This window comes from Centroberyx affinis, unplaced genomic scaffold, assembly GCF_046629955.1.
Source record: "Centroberyx affinis isolate AG114_WGS23_722 - 3 ecotype Tasmania unplaced genomic scaffold, CSIRO-AGI_Caff_v1 ptg003040l_1, whole genome shotgun sequence".
Classification (NCBI taxonomy): Eukaryota; Metazoa; Chordata; class Actinopteri; order Beryciformes; family Berycidae; genus Centroberyx; species Centroberyx affinis.
The window spans coordinates 262834-282500 of NW_027281130.1; the positions used below are offsets into that span (position 1 = coordinate 262834).

The following is a 19667-nucleotide window of genomic DNA, read 5'->3' on the forward strand; positions in this document are numbered from 1 at the left end:
TCCGGAATTGAACATGGACTGTACACACACACACACACACACACACATGCACACACACATACCATCTGGTCGAACTGGCCAACACCCTTCCCTCATCTCCTCTCTCTGCTTTCTCTTTCCTTTCCCTCTTAGTTAGTCATTGATTGAATCAATAGGTGTTGTGTGTGTTTGTGTGTGTGTGTGTGTGTGTTTTTAGGTGTGTATGCATGTGGGCATGTATGCATTTGTGTGCATATTTACATGCGTGGTGGTGTGCTTGTGTAGAGCACGCAGTGTTTCAACGCTAGACAAGGAGTGTGACAGAGGAAGTAGCTAACACACACAAACACACACATACACACACACACACACACAATGGCTTAAGATGTGTGTGTATGGGTGTGTTTGGGAGTCGGACGGGTGGGGTGGAGGATCACAGAGAGCACTGTCCTATTGATCCGTCTGTGTGTGTGTGTGTGTGTGTGTGTGTGTGTGTGTTCGCAAACTGCCAATAATGACCACACCGCACTGTGTACATCCACATCAGGACACACACTGTCTGACCTCCAAAAGACATTTCCATAGATCTGTCATCAGTGGGATTCACAGCCAAGCACACACACACACACACACACACACACACACACACACACACACACACACACACACAAACTACTCCACTTTGGGTCCCACAGCAGTGAGTAACTGGACTCCCCTAACCACAGACCCACCTAATGCCCTGGCTATAGATTGGCTCATGTGTACACACACCTACCCACACACACACACACACACACACACACACGCACACACATAAACACACAGTGTTGTCTGACCTTACCACCTCTGGGGAAGTTAATATATTAGCAGGGTTGGGAAGTACAGTAATGGATTACAAGTGACAGGATTGCAGTGATCTAATTACAAAATATTGGTGTCTTTAATCTGTTATAGTTAATGTAAAAATAACTCAGATCACAGATATCTTTGAAATAACACCATAGGCATTTGGCAGAGAGCTAGTGTGCAAAGTTGAGACGAAATTCAAAATGAACTTTTCATTTTTCAAGAGACCCCCTGCTATCCCTGCAAGGACCGACGGGGGGGGGGGGGGGGGGGGTTCCCAGCCTGAGCTTTGAAAATTGTTCTAATCTTACCGCGCCACACAGTCTTGCCTCACCTATACTTTTCCACTTTTCACACACACACACACACGCACACACACACGCACACACACACACACACACCTAAAACTTCAGTAGTCTGCGTCCAGAAGCTCAGCACAGCTCCAGAAACTTCTACAAAGCCCATCTCCTGCTGTGGCTGCCTCCCATTCACTGCAACTTTATTAACATCTGACAGCACTTACAGGAGCGCTTACTGGGCACGGCTGAGTATAATAAGCCCTCACCTTGGCCTCGGTAAGGAAAAAGGCAATACTGGCTCAGTTTAAGGTTTGGACGCAGATCTGAGCAACAAATAGAGAGAGAGGGAGGGAGGGAAGAGAGATCATATTGTAGTAATTCTTGCTAATTACTGTTACAGGCGGCTGCTGAATGAGCTCTGAAGGTTGGCAGGGCTCGCTTCTATAACACTGTTTAACAAGAGCATGCAGGCACACACCCACACACACACACACACACACACACACGCACGCACGCACACACACTTTTCCCAAGCCTGCCGACACCATCTGGCGAACTGCTGATTATGGCAGCCATGATAGCAGTGGTGGGATTAAGTAGAGTTTTTATAGACAGAGAAGTGACTGTGTGTAAAAATAAGACCTCTAGATGGCAATGCAGTCTGCTGGACCCAGAGCAAACTGGGAGCAATGGAAGCTCTGGTAAGTACAAGCCACTTCAAATGGCAACCTGTCTGTTGACAGTGGGATATGGGCATTGGTACTTGTCAGTGTTGGGAGGGTCAAGGCCACAATGTGATGAAATGAGAAAATACTTTAAAGTGGAACTAAACCCCAAACCCAAATCTGTATAAAGCCTGAAATCTAATGGTGAAAAGCATGCTACTGAAATTGCCATCTGCTATTGGCTGATCTTTGGTGCCACCTGCTGTACTCTATAGCAGTGATTCTCAACCTTTTTCACATCAAGGACCCCTAATTCAGTCCACATTAGGGCAACAGACCCCCATTTGTTGAGATTTTGTCTCTCGGACCCAAATCTGAGAATATTTTTATTAGATATGATTTTGTCCAGAATTCTATGACTATCTGTATTGCAGGTAGAGAGATAACAGTGAAACTATCATCAAAATAGTCATTCTTCTACATTCCCTAATTGTGTTAACTTCTTGTCAATTCAATAATGGTTAAGTTTAACAATTCATCAATTTGCTGGGGCCCCCTGGAACCTCCTCAAGGACCCCTGGTGGTCCCCGGACCCCACGTTGAGAACCAATGCTCTATAGAAGGTGACATCGCTTGGCATCAAAGATCAGCCAATAGCAGATGGCAATTTCAGTAGCATGCTTTTCACCACTAGATGTCAGGCTTTACACAGAGTTGGGTTCAGACTTTTCTGCTTAAGATCAAAACTGGCATTGGAATACACATACAGTATGACTGATGGAGGCCATAATTTGAAATCATTTGTGAGAAGTCAGATACTGCATTCATGGCAGGGGATGAAACCTGATTTTGGTTTATTTGGTCAACTGGGCTTCTTTTTGCACTTTGCTTTATTTGCATTATTAGAAGGGAAGAAGCATAATAGCACAGAGTTTTTCAGTTTGGTGGGATGATTTGGAAGGATTCAAGGGAAATTTGAACAATTTAGAGCACTCGCCACATTACACACAGCATAATTAAGAATTTGTCCATTACCTTGTCCCTTTGAGACACACAATATATCAATGGAGCAGTCAGATCGCAAGATGAGATGTTTGGGACATTCTTGGAGCCAGTAGGGTTTTGGTATGATGCCCATGGACATTCGGACTGGCATGGACACCCAATGGCTTTGACAAGAATTTGAACCTGTGACCTTGTGTTTTTGGGATCCATCTTGCCACCCAAAACCTTCTCAAGTCTCCGCCGACTGGGTTTTAAACACGTCTCACCTTCTGCTGTGGCTGCTTCTCATTCAATAAAACTTTATTAGCATCTGACAACACTTCCCTTATTGGCTCAGTCTGACAGCAGGCTAAAACATGTATGCGTGGTTCTTCACAGCCTTTGGCACAGTTGCTGCTGATTCAGATTCCACATCCTCAGTGCTAAAGCTACCCCATCTGAGCGGTGGTAAGCCCAAATACCCCCTTTGATCTATAGGATTCCACTTGGGTTGACTCACTGGCTGTTGTATCAAAGGACTACTCTGAGTTTTTGGGAGTTTGACCCAGTATGTGATGAGAGGATTGGTACCAAAATCATCTCTGTGTCTCTGGTAGATTGCTCTGTCCAGTGCGCATGCTAACACTTTAGCATAAAGTATATGTTAAGTAACTGCAGGTGACTAGCATTATCCAAAGTATGAAGATAAACTTTTTAGTGATCCAGTTTTTATTCTATGGCCTGTAGATTCTATAACTTCTGAAAACTCATCATGAGTGAAGTTCATTACTAATCAACAGCGCAAACAGGTCATCATGCTCTTTTCCTCAAATTTCATGTCTATTTTACCATGCATAAGTTCTACTTTTTGCACTTTTGGGATAAAGCTAGTCAGCAGTGACTTTATATAGCCTACTGTATGCTGAAGAGCTAGCATGCGCATGACCACACAGAACAATCTAACAGAGACACAGAGATGATTTTGGTGCCAATCCTCTCGTCACATATTAGGTAAGGTGACCAATGGGCCAAACTCCCAAAAAGCTGGTTTAGTCCTTAACAAAGAGGACCCCATTCCCTTTCATCCACACCAGTCACCTTCTGCTTGTACAGCTCCAGTCCTTCCAAGGTGGAAAAGATCTTCTACACATTTAAGATCAATGCAATCTACAAGGAACGTGCCATGTATGCTCTGATGATGGTTTTGTAGACCGAAAGCTTGGCTTAACTAGAAGGGCACTCGGAGAGCACAGACCTCCGCCAAGTTTCGTGCTATTATTGCTTGTTTGTGAGTCGGATCCGCTCCAAAATTTAATGGGTTCTTCCTTGGCCCATGCTACACCCTTCCAGGACGTTTCATGAAAATCGGGCCAGTAGTTTTTCCGTAATCCTGCTAACAGACAAACAAACAGCACCGAAAACATAACCTCCTTGGCGGAGGTAATAAATGCAAATTGCATGGATCTAAGTGTGTGGAAGATCATTGTCAGTGTGGATTTGACTATCTCAACATTCTACACAGCTCCAGTCATCGAAATAGCTCAAAGTATTAGGCATTTCTGTGTTGTGTCCCAATTTACCTCATGGACCAGTATAGAAACCTGTCTATTTGAGCAACATGCTGCGCTGTCTTTCTTGACCTTAGAAGCAAGATTGCAGTTTGACTACAGTGGGAGAAACAAGTAGCCTAGTTTTAACTGTAAAACTTGGATACACACATAAAAAAATATCTTATTAGGCCAGGATATTACTCTCCAAATTGCTTCAGAATTCAAATAACAAAGGGATTTGAAATGCTTCCTGGGGTCCAACATTAACCCAGACTTTCCAGCAGCTACAAGGGGAACGGAGACAAGAAAAGCCAAGGGGGGGTGGAGGGGGGGACTTGAGATTTACAATCATTTAATTAATGTCAAATGTAGTTTACAAACGGGAAAGACATGTACCATTTCCAAGAATATACAAGACACAAATTAGTTTTGACACAATCCTCTTGTGCAATTTGTCATCTTTGGGGCAGGTTCAAATGAAACGTGTTGCGGTTGGAGGGATCACAATGCGAGGGCGCGTGACAAGAGTCAGAGAGAGAAGATTTACTCTCGAGTGAACGTACAACAGCGTAGCATCGCCTCCCGCTTTGCCTGTCGAGTCTTTAGCCTACCGGGATGCGTAACTACATGATTGAGCGAAAACCAAAGGGAATAACGCTAGGAAAAAAAAATAGAAGTTCATCATTACAGACGAATGAACTCATCCCTAACTTGCCCCAAATTGATTTCTCTCGTTAGGCAGACGGATCCCAGACCCCCCCCCCCAATCTATTTTTGTCTGAAAACAAAAAGGTGAATGTTTAAACTGTGGGCCTTTTTCATTATTTCACAGTGGATGGAAATGATCTTAACTTAAGATGCAAAAAGTCCCTTTACTAAAGAGAGAGAGAGAGAGAGAGAACACTATGGACACTGAGATGACACAAGTCTATTAAAAAAATGCACATGAACAGAAGAAGTGTGTCTTTTGCATTAAGGCCATCTTCCCCACCTTTTTTCAGTGAACACAGGAACATTTTTCTTTACAACGTCTTATTTTTCCATCCAGGTTGTGTGAACAGGACCACTCGCGGCATTTGAGAGGTTTTATTTTTTCTTGTTTTTTTTTTTTCGTCATTTCTTACAACAATACAGACATCACAGAATACATAGTTTTACAAACACAAAGCACACCACCACCTTGGCTGCTGCTGCTGCCGTAGAGGGGGAGGGGGAAACGTTGTGGGGGGGGGGGCCCGGAGGTCGCCAGTTCAGCCATGGCCATCCCCCCTCCCCGCCCAACACACTTCCAGAGCCTTCCCTCATCCATTATAGTTAGAAAGAACCTGCCCTTCGGGGGGGTTGCCAGTTTTGGGACTTTTTGCAGCATAGCAGTATGAGAACAATGGAAGAAGTTTTCTTTTGAGACATGTAAGGGAAAAACCAAAAAAAGTGTTTTCTAGATTATGATCCGAGCATGTTGTTACTCTAACTGAGAGGAAGCGTAAATAGAGGTTAACATTACTCCGGATGAGATAAAAAAAAACAAAAAAAACAGAGGCTCAGTTGGACATCGTTGCAACTAAAGAGCAATTCCATTGTTCAGTGCTCGTTTAAATCTAGGGCAATAGGACTCTTTCAATTTGATAAAACAAACAAAAAAAAAAGAAAGATCTCTCCTTACTTTATGTTCAAATCTACAGCTTTTTAGGGTATGCTGTAGTGGCATGGAAAAAAATTTACACCATCTAAACCTTGACCGTCTAGTTTTGAGTAGTTTATTATTATTACTTAAATTTTTTTATTCCTGTACAGTGAAATACAACTTCAACCTCGAGACATCAACATCTTTTTTTTAAAAAATACAGAAGGCTTCTTTTTATTCCAGCCATTTTTTTTCCCCCCCCGCACATCATTCCCTTCCCCTTCCCAAAAAGTCAAACTTAAAAACAGGACTTTGATATTATATACTTCTGTGTGTGTGTGTGTCTGTCGACGTCTGCGTGTGTGTGTGTGTGTGTGTGTGCGGCTGTGTGCGCGTGTGTTTGCGTCTGCGTGTGAACTCTATGTCATTTACACCCAACATTGTAAACATACATAGACTATATTACATGTGCTTGAACTGCATCTTGGGGGGGGGGGGGGGGGACATTTTGGTTGACTTCACTAGAACACCACAAAAGAAGGAAGGGAGATAGGAAGGAAGGAAGGAAGGAGGGGGGAGGTGTCAACGAGAAGAAGAAGAGGAGGAGGAGTATCAAACTCCCTTACAAGGTTGTGAGGTTATTCTCAGTTTGGTTGAAAGCTCAGTTTGAGTGGACAGGTCCTTTTTTTTTCAAATTTTTTTTATTCTCCCCCCTCTTTCACTGTTCATCGTCTTTAGTGACAGGGGCGTGAAGATGGAGAAACTTTCTCTCCGCCCGGAAAAAAACAAAAAAAACAAAAACGAGAAACTCTGTCTTTCTGTCAAGTCCTCAGGGAAGAGCCCTGTTGTCCAGCACCACTGAAATGTCAAAAACAACAAAGAAGTTTTAGTTTTTTTTTTCTCCGTATCGAGAAGTTCTTTCCGGGGACTAGCTCCTGCAGCGTGAAGCTAGGTGAGACGACCATCTGTAGGCGGCAGTAGGGCTTGGCTGGGTGGGAGGGTTTACTGAGGATCGTCCAGATCTCACAGTTAACTCACAGTGACCAAGTCCTCCTGCTCTCCGGGAAGGCGGTTCGGGCCCGGTATTGTCTTTCGGAGGCGCGATACCGCGTGTAGAGGGAGTCTGGAGTCTGGACTGGAGAGGAGCGGTACGACCTGACCGGTGGAGGATGCGGGTCCGCGTTTATCTTCTTTTCAAATCGAGTCAGCTTCCGACCTCCCTGAAGAGCCGGCCGAGTCTTAAAGACGGGGGGGCCCGCCTTGTCTCTCGTTTGCTCTCGGAGGAGGGGTGTTTTTTTTAGCCACCGGCCCGGGCCGCGGGGGGGAGAGAAAAAAATGAAATGACGGTTGACGGTAGAGGAAATCCAAGGTGGAGGGAGGAATGGATCGGAGGGGACGAGGGGGTGGTAGGGCGGAAGGGGGGGGGGTGTTCTTCACAAGTAGACGCGCCTCAGGTCTCCGGGTGAGGTGATGGTGTTGCACTGCGGGCACAGCTTCTTGTTTCCCTGTGTGATGAGAGAGAGAGAGAGAAGCACAATGGTTAGCTTGGTTGGCTAGAAAATGAGTATGGGAGCTGAGAAAGTTACTCCTTCCTTCCACACAATTCCTTCTGGGTGGATTGTAAAAACAGTGAGTAGTAGTGCAGTGATAGTGATGACTACATATGAAATGGAGCTTCTACAATTGCTAAGCTGGCACTTGGCACACAAAGTTACTAGTTACTGGACAGCGACTTACTGAGACTACAACATTTGAATCCCTTGGTTATACTGTATATACAGTGTTTGCTCATGATAAAAGAGAGTATACGCTTGTCTGCAGCATGGATGAAGACTGAAAACACACAATAAGTCTAAACCTCTGTTCTGTGTGTGAAACCTTTCCTTCTGTTTCTCCACTGCTTGGATGGTTAACTAGCCTACCGTTAGCTGAAACGTTATTCCCATGTGGAAAGTCACTTCATGATGAATTACAGTGAATGAATTTTAAATTGAAACTCTTAATCTGCTTTTGTCTCTTTATTGAATGTTTCACACAGCATCCGATTCTGCAGGTTAACAGCACTGAAAACTGGCAAAGTGACGTATTTATACGGAAAGTTATTTTGCCCGGTAAAAATGATTCTTGGCAGGTAATTTGTTTTGCTGGGCAGATGAGCCAAAAAAGTTGATTTTACACACTACTGCTGCCTCCTCTTTCGATGTGCTTCTAAACCCGCCCGCTCGCTGCAACTACCATCTCACGGTCTTCCCTTCCCTCTCCCTCCGCAGCGCTTTGATAGCGCGCCATCTGCAGTAAAGCAGCAGGTGATAATATGCAATAGAGAGCTGAGGGGGCAACAACATCCAGGCTGGGTGGTCTCTTCCTCTCTCTCTCCTCCACCTCTGTCTCTTTCCTGCTGCCTCTCTCTCCATCAGCCTCTTCCCTTTCTTGCACTGTCTAGTGTCTGCCGGCTGCCCCGTGCTGTTTTTGCTTTGGATACGGAGATGCAAATAGATCTAAAACGCTGGAATAAATAATGCACAAAAAAGCAAAAGCTAAGTGGTAAATTAGAGGTAAAACCGGGAAGGGGAAGCTGCAGCAATTCTGTTTATTTCATGCGTGCTTAGGGTTACGACACAGACCGGATGCGGACGGGGAAATTTTGCTAATAATTACTACCAAAAAATGCTTCTTTGGTTCCTTCGCTATGCTTTGAGCGATGTGTGTGGCATTTATGAATTCTCATTCCCTCCGAAGGCGATATTTACATTCTCTATTACCTCTCCTGCAGTATGTGGAGACCTTTGTCGGTCTACTGTGATGTGTGTGTGGAAGGAGTGTAGCTATGTGTGTGTAAACGTTAAGGGGGATATTTATGCGTGTGTGGGTTCAGCCGCGGAGTCTATACCCGAGCAGGACTGGGAGGCTGTGTGTGTGTGTGTGTTGTGTGTAAGTGTGTGTGTGAGACATCTGACACGGGCGCGACAGAATGTTTGAGATTTCATGAATGAGCTCCTGCGCTTCCCAAACCCGCGCTGGCCGGTGCAAGTGTGTGTGTGGACTTGTCTGACCCCCAAAAGATTTATAGGCTTCTTTTTCCTGTAAGCCAGTGAATAACCTCTTTGGAGCGGAGTGCACAGGCTCAGGGTAGGCTGAAGGCCGTGCGACACACACACACACACACACACACACAGAGGACTGAGGTGGTCGAGGGGTCCGACAGATCTCACACACTCCCGCTAAGAGGATTTGTGGCTCCGCAGTGCTCTTAAGAGTCTCCGCATGTCTGGAGAATGGAGGAGAAATGTGAAGATGGGAGAGGAAGAGAGGAAAGGGGATGAAGGAGAGAGGATGCCTGCACACACACGTGGCCCTGATGCAAAATTCCATGACTTTTCCACGACTTTCCATAACTAGGTCGGAGCACGTCTATGACCGAAAATTGATCTTCTTTGCTGGTTTGTTTGATGTTTTTCAGTTTGGTTTCCACTCCAGTTGGGCTGAAAACCACCATCTAATGCGATGAATGTGTGAAACAAGTTGAAAAATACATTCTGCTGTATTCCAGTTTTTCTGTAAAACTCCCCGACTTTCCCTGAATGGAATACACCTCCGATTTCCACGATATTCCAGGACCAGTCGGAATGCAAATGTGTGTTCGCCTGTATGCGAGCAAGTCGAAACGCTTTATTCCCCGTTTTTGTGTGTGTGTGTGTGTGTGTGTGTGGGTGTGTGGGTGTGTGTGCCCGTCACGTTGCGCGCCAGCTGCCTCGCCCATTAAAGCAGCGAGGGGCTGGGCCGAACGTTAACTAGATTCCCAGGCATTTACTTTGATCAGCTCGGCCCTCCCAGTTTTATAGCTGTCTCCAGGCTATGGGTTTAATGCCCCGCGCATTAGGCCGGTGACGGCAGCACACACACACACACACACACACACACACACACACACACACGGTATGCAGGTACTTGGCAAATACACACATTAATTGTACGCAATCCACCATCCATTCATTTCTCCCTCTCTCTACACATGTGCATACAGGTATACCCCTTTGTGTGTGTGTGTGTGTGTGTTCGGTTTAGTAATGATGGAAAAAGCCTCGCTTAATTGAAAGTATAATGGCAAGGGGAGCTAAGGGTGGGGAACTGCTCGTTATTAATTGTTTCCCTGTGTGTGCATATATGAGCGTATGAGTGTGTGTGTGTGTGTGTGTGCATGCATAAACACCGCAACAGGCAACTGGGGGTGTTTAAGAGAGAGGAACCGCTAACTGCACAGGTGAGAAGGAGGGGGATCGGGGGGAGAAAAAAAAAACGGAAAGGTAACAGAAGGGGAGAGAAGAAAGGTGTGATGGGGCGAGACGAGAAAAAAAGACGACAAACGGAGGAGAAGCGAAGAGAAAAGATGAGGAGGGAAGGAGAAAAAGCTAAAAAGGAGGATGATTGTTTCCCCTCCCGGCGGCTGGGACGCCGTCTTCCTCTGCGCTCCATTTACCACATTAGCACCGGCTAATTACACACCAGTGAATATATTAGACTAACTAATAACCAACAAGACCAGTGTGTGTGTGTGTATGTGTATGTGAATGTGAGTGTGTGTGTGTGTGTGTGTGTGCAGACCCGCGGCGCTATGCAGAACTCATTGGGAGGTTAGAGTTGACTACTTTATTCCAACATTTTAACAGGCCTTTTGGGGGCTATTCCATCTAAGCTTTTCCTCTGAAAATTGGAAGTGTTTGTGTTCACTAGTGTGTGTGTGTGTGTGTGTGTGAGTGTGTGTGTGTGTGTGCGCGCACTGAGAGAACAGGTCATTTGGGGAACATTCCATCTAAGTTCCTCCCTGTGGGGCTCGGCTACAGAGAGAAACTCACCGACTATGAAATGGGGCTGCAATAACTGCGCGTGTCGTGAAGAGTTGCCTTGCAGCGGGGGGATGGTGTGTGTGAGTGTGTGAGTGTGTGTGTGTGTGTGTGAGCGTGTGTGTGTGTGTGTCGTACCAGAGTCCTGAGCCAGCATTCTTCACAATGGACGTGCCAGCACTGGATAGAGGTGAGCGGCATCGTATAGGAGTCCTAGAGAGAGAGGGAGAGAGAGAGAGAGAGAGAGAGAGAGAGAGAGGGAGAGAGAGAGAGAGAGAGTTATACCAGATTCACAGGACACAAGCCAGGCCACACAGATACACACTGATGCAATACAACAACACTGTACATTCCCTGGCCGACCAACCAACCAGACGCCATTAAAAAGCACCAACGACGGAACGACACAGCCAGCAGCCACAGAACCACTGAGCAAGGCAGCATGGGAAGGGGGTGGGGCAATCGAACTGGCAACCTGCAGGTATACACACACACACCCGCACGCAAACACACACACACACACACGCACAAACACCCACACAGACACGAGATGACAGTGGGCAGGCGACGGGCAGGCCGGGCACAGAAGCAGGCAGAGGAAGGAGAGGATGAGGGGAGGGGAGGGGAGGGAGGGAGGAGGGTGAAGGAACGTCTTCATCGCAACCGTCCCAACCTGGTGAGCTCTCTCTTCTTTTCCTCCTCGAAAAGAACAGAGAGATGGAGGGAAGAGGAGGGTAGGAGGAGCGGGAGGGAGTGCCTTACCCTCCGTAGAGGCTGTGGGAGGAGCCTCTTTATGCCGCTGCCGTAGCCGCCAATCACAACGCCCCTATACAGGCAGTACAGGCCGAGGGGGAGGGACTTAGGCTGCCTCTCTCCGACCTCATTGGCCGGCGGCCGGGGCCCTGGCCACACCCCTAGGCTCTTGCTCTCAGCGCCTGATTGGAAAGCAGGCTTCCTCTGCGGAAGGGGGGGGGGGGGGAGTTTGGGGGGTGGGGAGAGGAGAGGGGGGGGCGAAAGGTGGCAGCTAATCATAGAGGCGGGCTTTTACTGAGCGCGCACACACACACACACACACACACACACACACCAGAATACATTACGAACACACGCGTGGACACACACAGATGAGAGCACGCGCAGTTTACAAAGGCACAATCGCAAATTCAAGGTGGTCAAATGGGAATGGACCAGTGCTCGCTGTACTGGGATGAGGAAATATGACATAACTGTGACAGACTGAAAAAATTGGATCTTCCCTTTCAATAATGAATAAGTGTGAATAAGTGTACTGCTAGCTGTTTGCGTCGCCAAGCTGTTCCATGAACCTCATTGCTGTGCTCGTCTTCTTGAGAAGATCATCAGCTAAACGACTAGTTTTGAGTTGATCCAAGGCATTTCAGGTGCAGGGACAGATGGTGCAGTGTACTTGCTGAGATCTAAGAAATCTAGAAATAGGAATACACTGATACCATGTTTTTTGCTGTCAATACAGACTTTGAGATCTATACTTAAAGTATCAGTCAATACAATCAATCACTAATACCTAGAGCATTAGTTTACTAACTTAGATATAAGTGTGAAAAATCAGGTCAGTTTTGCTTTGATTGGCATGTTTTTCTATGGCTATTGGTACAGGATTCAATAATTGAGTCAATTCCCAAATACAAATTTAGCCTGGTATCAGCCGTATATCCTGATATTAATAGTAGCTCATCCCATTTAGAATGGACTCAATGAAAATCAAGTTTATGTCTCATTAACACCCATTTACAAGCGTTAATGTTAATAATCACGTTTTTAAAACAGAGTGCCTTAAAGTCTATGAATAATCGCAATTACAGCAGCATCTATCGCAGAGATCTCAAGAGACAAGTTTGAATTCAGTTCCGGTAGTGACCAGCAGATGGGGATAGAAATCCACTGGTGAGGACTGAACCTCAGTGTGGAGTCTGTCTCCGGACCAGACGAGAGACACATGGCAGCTTGAGCAAACTTGGCTGCAGCAGGAGAACAACTGTTTTCCACTACAATAAAACTAGCTGACCGTCTGCAGGCTATGATCCATGGACAACATTTGGAGAAAAGATCTGTGTGAAAACATCGACAACAGTAGCGTTTTCACGATGTGTCCCCGGTTACTGATTCGGATCCCTGCTGAAAGCGATTATGCCTCCGCTTGGGAGACTGCAATGGCTTTCTCCGATGCCAAAAAAAAAAAAAAAAATGCTTCCCCTTGCCAACTAGTTAGACCCCACGCCTTTTAGATCAGTGACACAGTGACAAGGAGGGAGGGCAGTGACAAGTCCATGACAGACGGAGACAGATTGGTTAATAGGAGCTGTGTGTGTGTGTAGGAAACGGTTTGTGTGCGTGTTTGTGTTTTCTCTGTATGCTCGAGTGTGTGTGTGTGTGTGTGTGTGTGTGTGTGTGTGTGTGAGAGAGATGAGGGACAGTGACAGATGAGCGGAGAGGAGCGGCGCGTCCGAGGGGCAGTGAGTGATCGATCGGTGTGCCTTGCCCTCCGTGTCACCTCGGGCTCCCGGCGACCTTTAGGAAGCGCAGGCGTCGGTAATTACCAATTTTCTCTCTCTCTCTCTCTCTCACCACACACACACACACACACACACACACGCACGCACACACACGAGATGCCGGACGCTGCACTGTCCTTCCAGCTTCAAGGATGACAGGGTGGTAGTGTGTGTGTTTGAATCAAAGTGGGGAACACACACACACACACACACACACACACACACAGTGACGGGGGTATAGTCTAATCTCAAGCATCTGAAGATAGAGAAATATTGACGGATGTCCCCTCATTCAGCATGATATTGCCAATAATGAACATATGGCTTACGGTATTGATCTATGAGTCCAATCAATCATCAATACAAGCTGTGAGGCACAATGGCATCTCTTCAATGACTCCAACTGTGGCCTATCTGCTATATTGTATACAGCGCTAACATTGTACCTGTGCCTCCACTACAATGTTTTTCATGTGGCCAGGTTTTCGGGGGGGCCATACTGCGTCCCTCATACTAAGCACTTGGTTGAAATCAAATGGCGAGGCGAAATGGCACTCGAGCAAACACGTATCCCCAGACAGACAATTCACGGTTGACTTGCAAAGCCATGCGAGAGCTGCGGCCACCACCACGACACAATGGCAACACGACACCACCGGTACCACCACTCACACACACACACACACACACACACACACACTGATAGAGCCGCTTCTAAAAGACACGAGCTGTGCATCCGGTGCCTACATGCACACTTCAGGAAGATCCACCGTAAAACCAGAATACACTTAAGTGACTATGAGCGACTCTCTCCTGAAGATGGAAACTGGAAAACCGTCATCGTGTACACAAATTTTCACGTAAACCATGATCAGGTCAGTAAGTGAAATCTGCTTTTACGGTGGGTTTTTTGCTCTAAGAACAGTATAAAGAACGTGGGAAAAGTAGGCAAGGAGTGATTTGATAAGGGCGATGATTGGGGGACTGCATCCCTCTAAGAAGCACAGGGTGCCTTTGTCCAGTTTGCTTACAGATTCAATGGGAAACTGCGAGGGGAAAATAATGAGTTACATGCCCATTGTCCCCATATGTGAAGGGATATTTCACTTTAGTAGAACAATACACAAATCCTAATGCGGGTTCATGAAAACATCAACCTCCGATACTGGCTATCCTTGGTGTTGTGTTTGGTACTTAGGTAAAAAAAAACATGAAGACTACATTGGCTTGATGTTAAACTGGTTACTGAGAATTTTTCACTTGTTGTACCAAATTTTGCCACATTGAAAGTGTCAATAATTAGTCATACAACATGCCTGAGCACTGGATTTCTGGGATGGCTGTGGAGGCTGACTGTTCATGAATCCATATCAAAGTGGTCTAACCATTTAACCGTTCTACCCAAGTGAAATATTGCTTAAAAAGGTGCTACATGTCACATTTCAGCATCAATAAACTATTACCGCATTACTTTTGAGATGCTAATATAATTACCGTAAACAAATGACACCATCACTGAGGAGATTGGCAGCCTCTACCGGCCTCCACACTGTATTTTACATGGTGTGCTGGATGGATGTTTACAGTAATTATACCAATTTATCAACAAACTAACTTGACGATGATATATCGATATTTAAAAAATGTACATGTAGCACCTTTAAAATTCAAACAGGGAAACAACTGACCCCCGTGGGAACAATGTGGCTTGTTGTGCGGAGAGACAAACAGACACAGACGATATTATTCTTTTATTCTCACCATGCAGATGAGACACTTGTATCGGTCTCCTCTCAGTATCTGCTTCTCCAGCTCCCTGATCCGAGCCTTCAGAGCTCCAGAGTGGTGGCCGTGGAATCCTCCGTTACCCTGAGCGAGAGGGAGAGAGGGAGGAGAGAGAGAGAGGGAGAGATGTTTAGTTTTGACATTACAAGACATATTGATGGGTGTGGAGGAGACAGTCTTGGGGAGCTGAGAGGGGCTGTGAAATTCCACACCGGCCATCCTTCGCAAAGAAGACAGACACATCCTAAAGATATATGACACTGGACTCCACAACATGTCTTATTGCTGCAATCAGGGATGGGGAGAAAGCAGAAAAAAAATGCGTATCACATCCCAATAGAGAGAAGGACAGCATTAAATTTTACTCTATTAAAATTTCTCTCAATTCCAAAGAAAAGATAGTAGAGTCATGTGCAGAAGCATCAGAAGACTCTACTACACTTCAATATACGTATGTGTTCAATTCCCCGATGAGAATTTCATTTACTCCTATCTTTACGCGAACTCGTGTGTCAGTGTTCGATTATCCGACGGGGTTTTTCATTCACCGGCCACCTGATGCGGCCTAATGCTCTTCCGATACATAACATCTTTGCACGGCGCGATTTCGCTCCCTTTGTCATCCGGCGTATCGTCCGACACGTTCTATTGAACGCCTCTTCGTCACTGCCTTCTTGTCTCTCTCCCGGCTCAATATGTAGAGGGCAGGTTTCTAGCACCCCCCCCCCCCCCCCCCCCCCCCGCCACTCGTTCTTTCTCTCTCTCTGTCCGATATACAGTATGACATCCCTCTATTTAACACACGTCCGTATCCTCAGAGGCCCCATCTCACTCCAGATTTACAACTCAAAGCCCCCTCTGCCCCCCCTCCCTCTCTCATCCTCTTCTTTTCCCTCAACCCCGCCCTCCTTTTCATCCCTCAATCTCCCCCCCGTCCTCGTGTCTTCCTTCTCTAACCCCTCGTTCTCCCCCTTCTTCCTCTGCATCTCTTCTGCCTTTCCCTCCGACCCACGTCCGTCCAATCCACCTTTCCTTTACCCCCAATCCTCTCCTCCCTCTCCCTCTCCCCTCCCTTCCCGCCTCTAAGCAGCTTCTGGATTAATGTGCGGCGCGATAACAGAAAAATGTGCATTTAACACTGTCCGACAGCATATGAAGCAGCCATAACTAAATCAATATGGCCGACGCGCAGACCGCAACGCCGATGATGATGATTTGGGCGTGGGCCGGCGAGGACTCGACGAGGCAGCCGCTGTTTATTATGGCCATCCACTCGCGAGTTGTGTGTGTGTGTGTATGTGTGTGTTTATGGTGATGTGGTCATTTTCCAGCCTGATGGCTGGCTGATCTATGTATTGATCTGGATGGGGAAGGACAAGCGGAGAGAGGGAAGAGAGAGAGAGAGAAAGAGAGTGTGGGCTGGAGGGAAACGATAAGTGGTCGTGCGTGTGATTTGTGTGTGTGTGTGTGTGTGTGTGTGCGGAAGAAGCCTGGGATACGGCTTCATTTATTGCAACCCCAAGCAGCAGAGGATGCAGGGAAAGGAAACAAGGATGCACTAATCTCAATTTCTGACTCAGAGTTGGTTTTTTATAATCCATTTTTTGCTGTGTACAGTACCACTAGTCCAGATTTGGACTTCTTCAAACACCCCAGTGTTAAGTTGTGGTGCTCAACAGCAGCCTTTATTATGCCAGTATTGAGCTTCATTTAAATCTGAATGCTTTATTTCTTCCAAAAGGAGATAATCATGATACACAAAGAAGTTCCCTTTTCTTGCTGTTCCATTTTCTAAGGAATCTTAGGTCCTCTAAGTTCTGCTGCAGCCACTTGTACCAAAGGAGATTCCCCAATAATGTCATAATGAGACACTTTATTGATTTCCTGTAGGAAGAGATTCTCTTTTCTCTTGTCCCTCCACAGGGAGGTCAAGGTCAGGGTTCAGCTACAGAACAGGAAACCTGGAGCTGGTAGGGATTCAGTGTCTTGCTCCAGGACACTTCAGCAGATCAGATGCTTGCCATCGCAGGAGCTTGAACCCGAGTCCTCTGGTTAAAGGACGGTCCCTCTAACCACGAGGCCCCCCCCCCATGCCGCCCCAAATGCAGCAGGACGTTCTGCCTCTAACCGTCTGAATTGTCTGGGGGAAAAAGTCGGCCCACTCCTAGCTCCTCCCTGTAACCCCATAACCGTCCCGTGTCTAATAAAGACCTAGTGGGACTCGGAGCCTGACTCGCCACTCCGCGCCCTATAAACCGCTTTACCCTCTCCTCTTATTAGTTCTGAGCTTGTAAAAAGCATTTAGCCCTTGATTAGCCTGCTAGCTTATAAAGCAGCAGTGGACTCTTGACTGGACGGGACGGGACGGGACGGGGCTGTCCCTCAAACAAGGCCGTCTCTCTTTTATAACAGCTTCAATAAATCCCTCTGTCGCCACAAACTCGGGCCACGGACTCTCCTTCCTTGTCCGGAGCGGAGTTTAACGGAGAAAAAAATAAAAGTTTTACCCTTAAAAAGGTTGGTATTACTCTCCTTTCCTCACAGCCCCCACTCCCACCTCCCCCCTCCCTCCCTCACCCCCCTCTCCTCCCCATCATCATATCCCCTGCGATGAATATTCATTTAGCGCGGCTGATTTATAGAAAACCGCATTCTAAAAGTTGTTTAATTCCCAGCGCTATAAACAGACGTTTTAATCTGTCTTTATATGCGGCTGCGGCCGTCTAAACGAGGGGGTGGGGGGGGAAGGAAGGAGGGACGGGGGAGGAGATGCAGAGCTTTAATGGAGGTAGAGAAGAGGACAGGATGATTTCACGGAGCCGGGGAGGGAGGGAGACGACTCTTTTGGGGGTAAATCTGACAGGGGAGGTGAGAGAAAGCGGCCTTTAGATTTGGCAAGAATCACAGGTGAAATCCTTGAGTTTAAGGCCTGTATGCTATTTGTGCATGTCTCAGATTAAGCTGGCTCAGGGGTTCTTCGACTTTTTATCGGCCTCGGAGCCAAAAAGACGTAAATTTAGCCTCACTGCGGGACCCAAACTTGTCATGCGGACTCACTAGGAAACAGACCCCGCAGCCCAATTCTGGGTCGCGGCCTATAATTTAAGAAACGCTCGGGCGGCCTCGTCTGGGTACACAAACAAAGTCGTCTTGGATTTTTGCCCAAGCTGTCGCACGACTGCGCGGCCCGCTATTCTCAAGAACCCATAGAAGAAGAAGAAGAAGAAGAAGAAGAAGAATGTGGAACCTGGTTTCTTCAGCCGAGCTCGGCCTGAGTCAAGAGTAGCGGTAAGTTTCCGTGAGTGCGGGTCCCGGGGGCGAGACTAAATTTCGGACTCGGTTCTTGCGTTAAAATATATATATATATACGGCCGACGGGTTAAGTGAAAACTTGGCCCTGATTTGCGAGGTTTGCGTGAATGGGGGTTATTGGTGGTGTTAAAGCAGCATGACAGTGCTGTGGCAGCCTGCTGTAAAGGCTCGTTGGGGGGCATAAAGTAAAGGCTGTGAATCAGACGGTGAATTACACCGCGTGCCTCTGCATGTGTGTGTGTGTGTGTGAGAGAGAGTTTGCGAGCACAGTGGGACGAGGCTCTGGTCTGGCAGGATCCAGTATTCAAGCTGTGGCCTTGATCTAGAGGCCCAATATCGTAAAGTTTGGGGTACCGCCACTGAAATACGACAAGACATTCACGCAACAGGCTACTACACTGGCTCCCGCTTAAGTTACTGCACCACAGGGCTTTCTGGGTGGTGTGTGTGTGTGTGTGAGAGTGTGTGTGTGTGTGTGTGAGTGAGAGAGAGAGAGAAAGAGACAGAAAGCAAAACTGCCCTACGGCAAGAAAGCAAGAGAGAAGAATGAAAAGAGAGAGAGAGAGAAAAAAAAAGTCAGAGAGAGACAGATAGATGGCTCTTCCTCCCTTCCATTTAGCGCTCTGTCCCCAATGTGTGCGGGGCCATTTCTCATTTCATTAGTGTGTGCTCTGTGTGTGTGTGTGTGTGTGTGTGTGCGCAGGCTTGTAGCTGAAGACCTCCACCATCCATCTCAATCAGCCCTTGTGTCTTAATCTACTGTCCACCTACATCTCAGCCTCGCTCAGGCTCACACACGCAAACACACACACACACACAAAAATGATACAATAAGGCTGCGATAAATTCTAAAAAAATCCATAATCAACATTTTGGCACCATACTTTAGCAAACATTTTAGCTCCCGGGGCAGGGAAATAAATCTTTCTGTCTATGCATGGCGAGAGTAGCAGTGGTGAATCCCTTTAGAGCATCAGCCTGTGCTGCACCCTGTTAACCGAGGCCTTAACTACACTGACACACCATGATAAAACATTTAAGTCACCATTGATTTCCCCTGCCTCAGACCAACGTGTACGTGTGTGTGTGTGTGTGTGTGTGTGTGTCTCAGATGGCGAGAAGGAGGGGGGGGGGTTGTCTTGTAAGTGCCTGAGAGAAATTGAGACAGAGAGCGGGAAGAAATGAGTAAGAGAGATGGGAAAGAGGAAGAAGAGAGAGCGAGAGAGAAATGCAGCTTGGCGACAGAGCAGA

At 46.8% G+C, this 19667-nt stretch overlaps 1 protein-coding gene across 1 annotated transcript in view; it reads right to left on the minus strand.

Moving 5' to 3' along the window:
- Positions 1-4702: 4702 nt before the first annotated feature.
- Positions 4703-19667, minus strand: part of rnf220a (ring finger protein 220a) — a 32302-nt gene continuing 17337 nt past the window's right edge. Inside the window, 4 exon segments of the mRNA XM_071537404.1 lie at positions 4703-7452; positions 10927-11001; positions 15081-15154; positions 15157-15188. Of these exon segments, the coding sequence (XP_071393505.1) occupies positions 7381-7452; positions 10927-11001; positions 15081-15154; positions 15157-15188 (253 nt within the window). The 3' untranslated portion in view covers positions 4703-7380.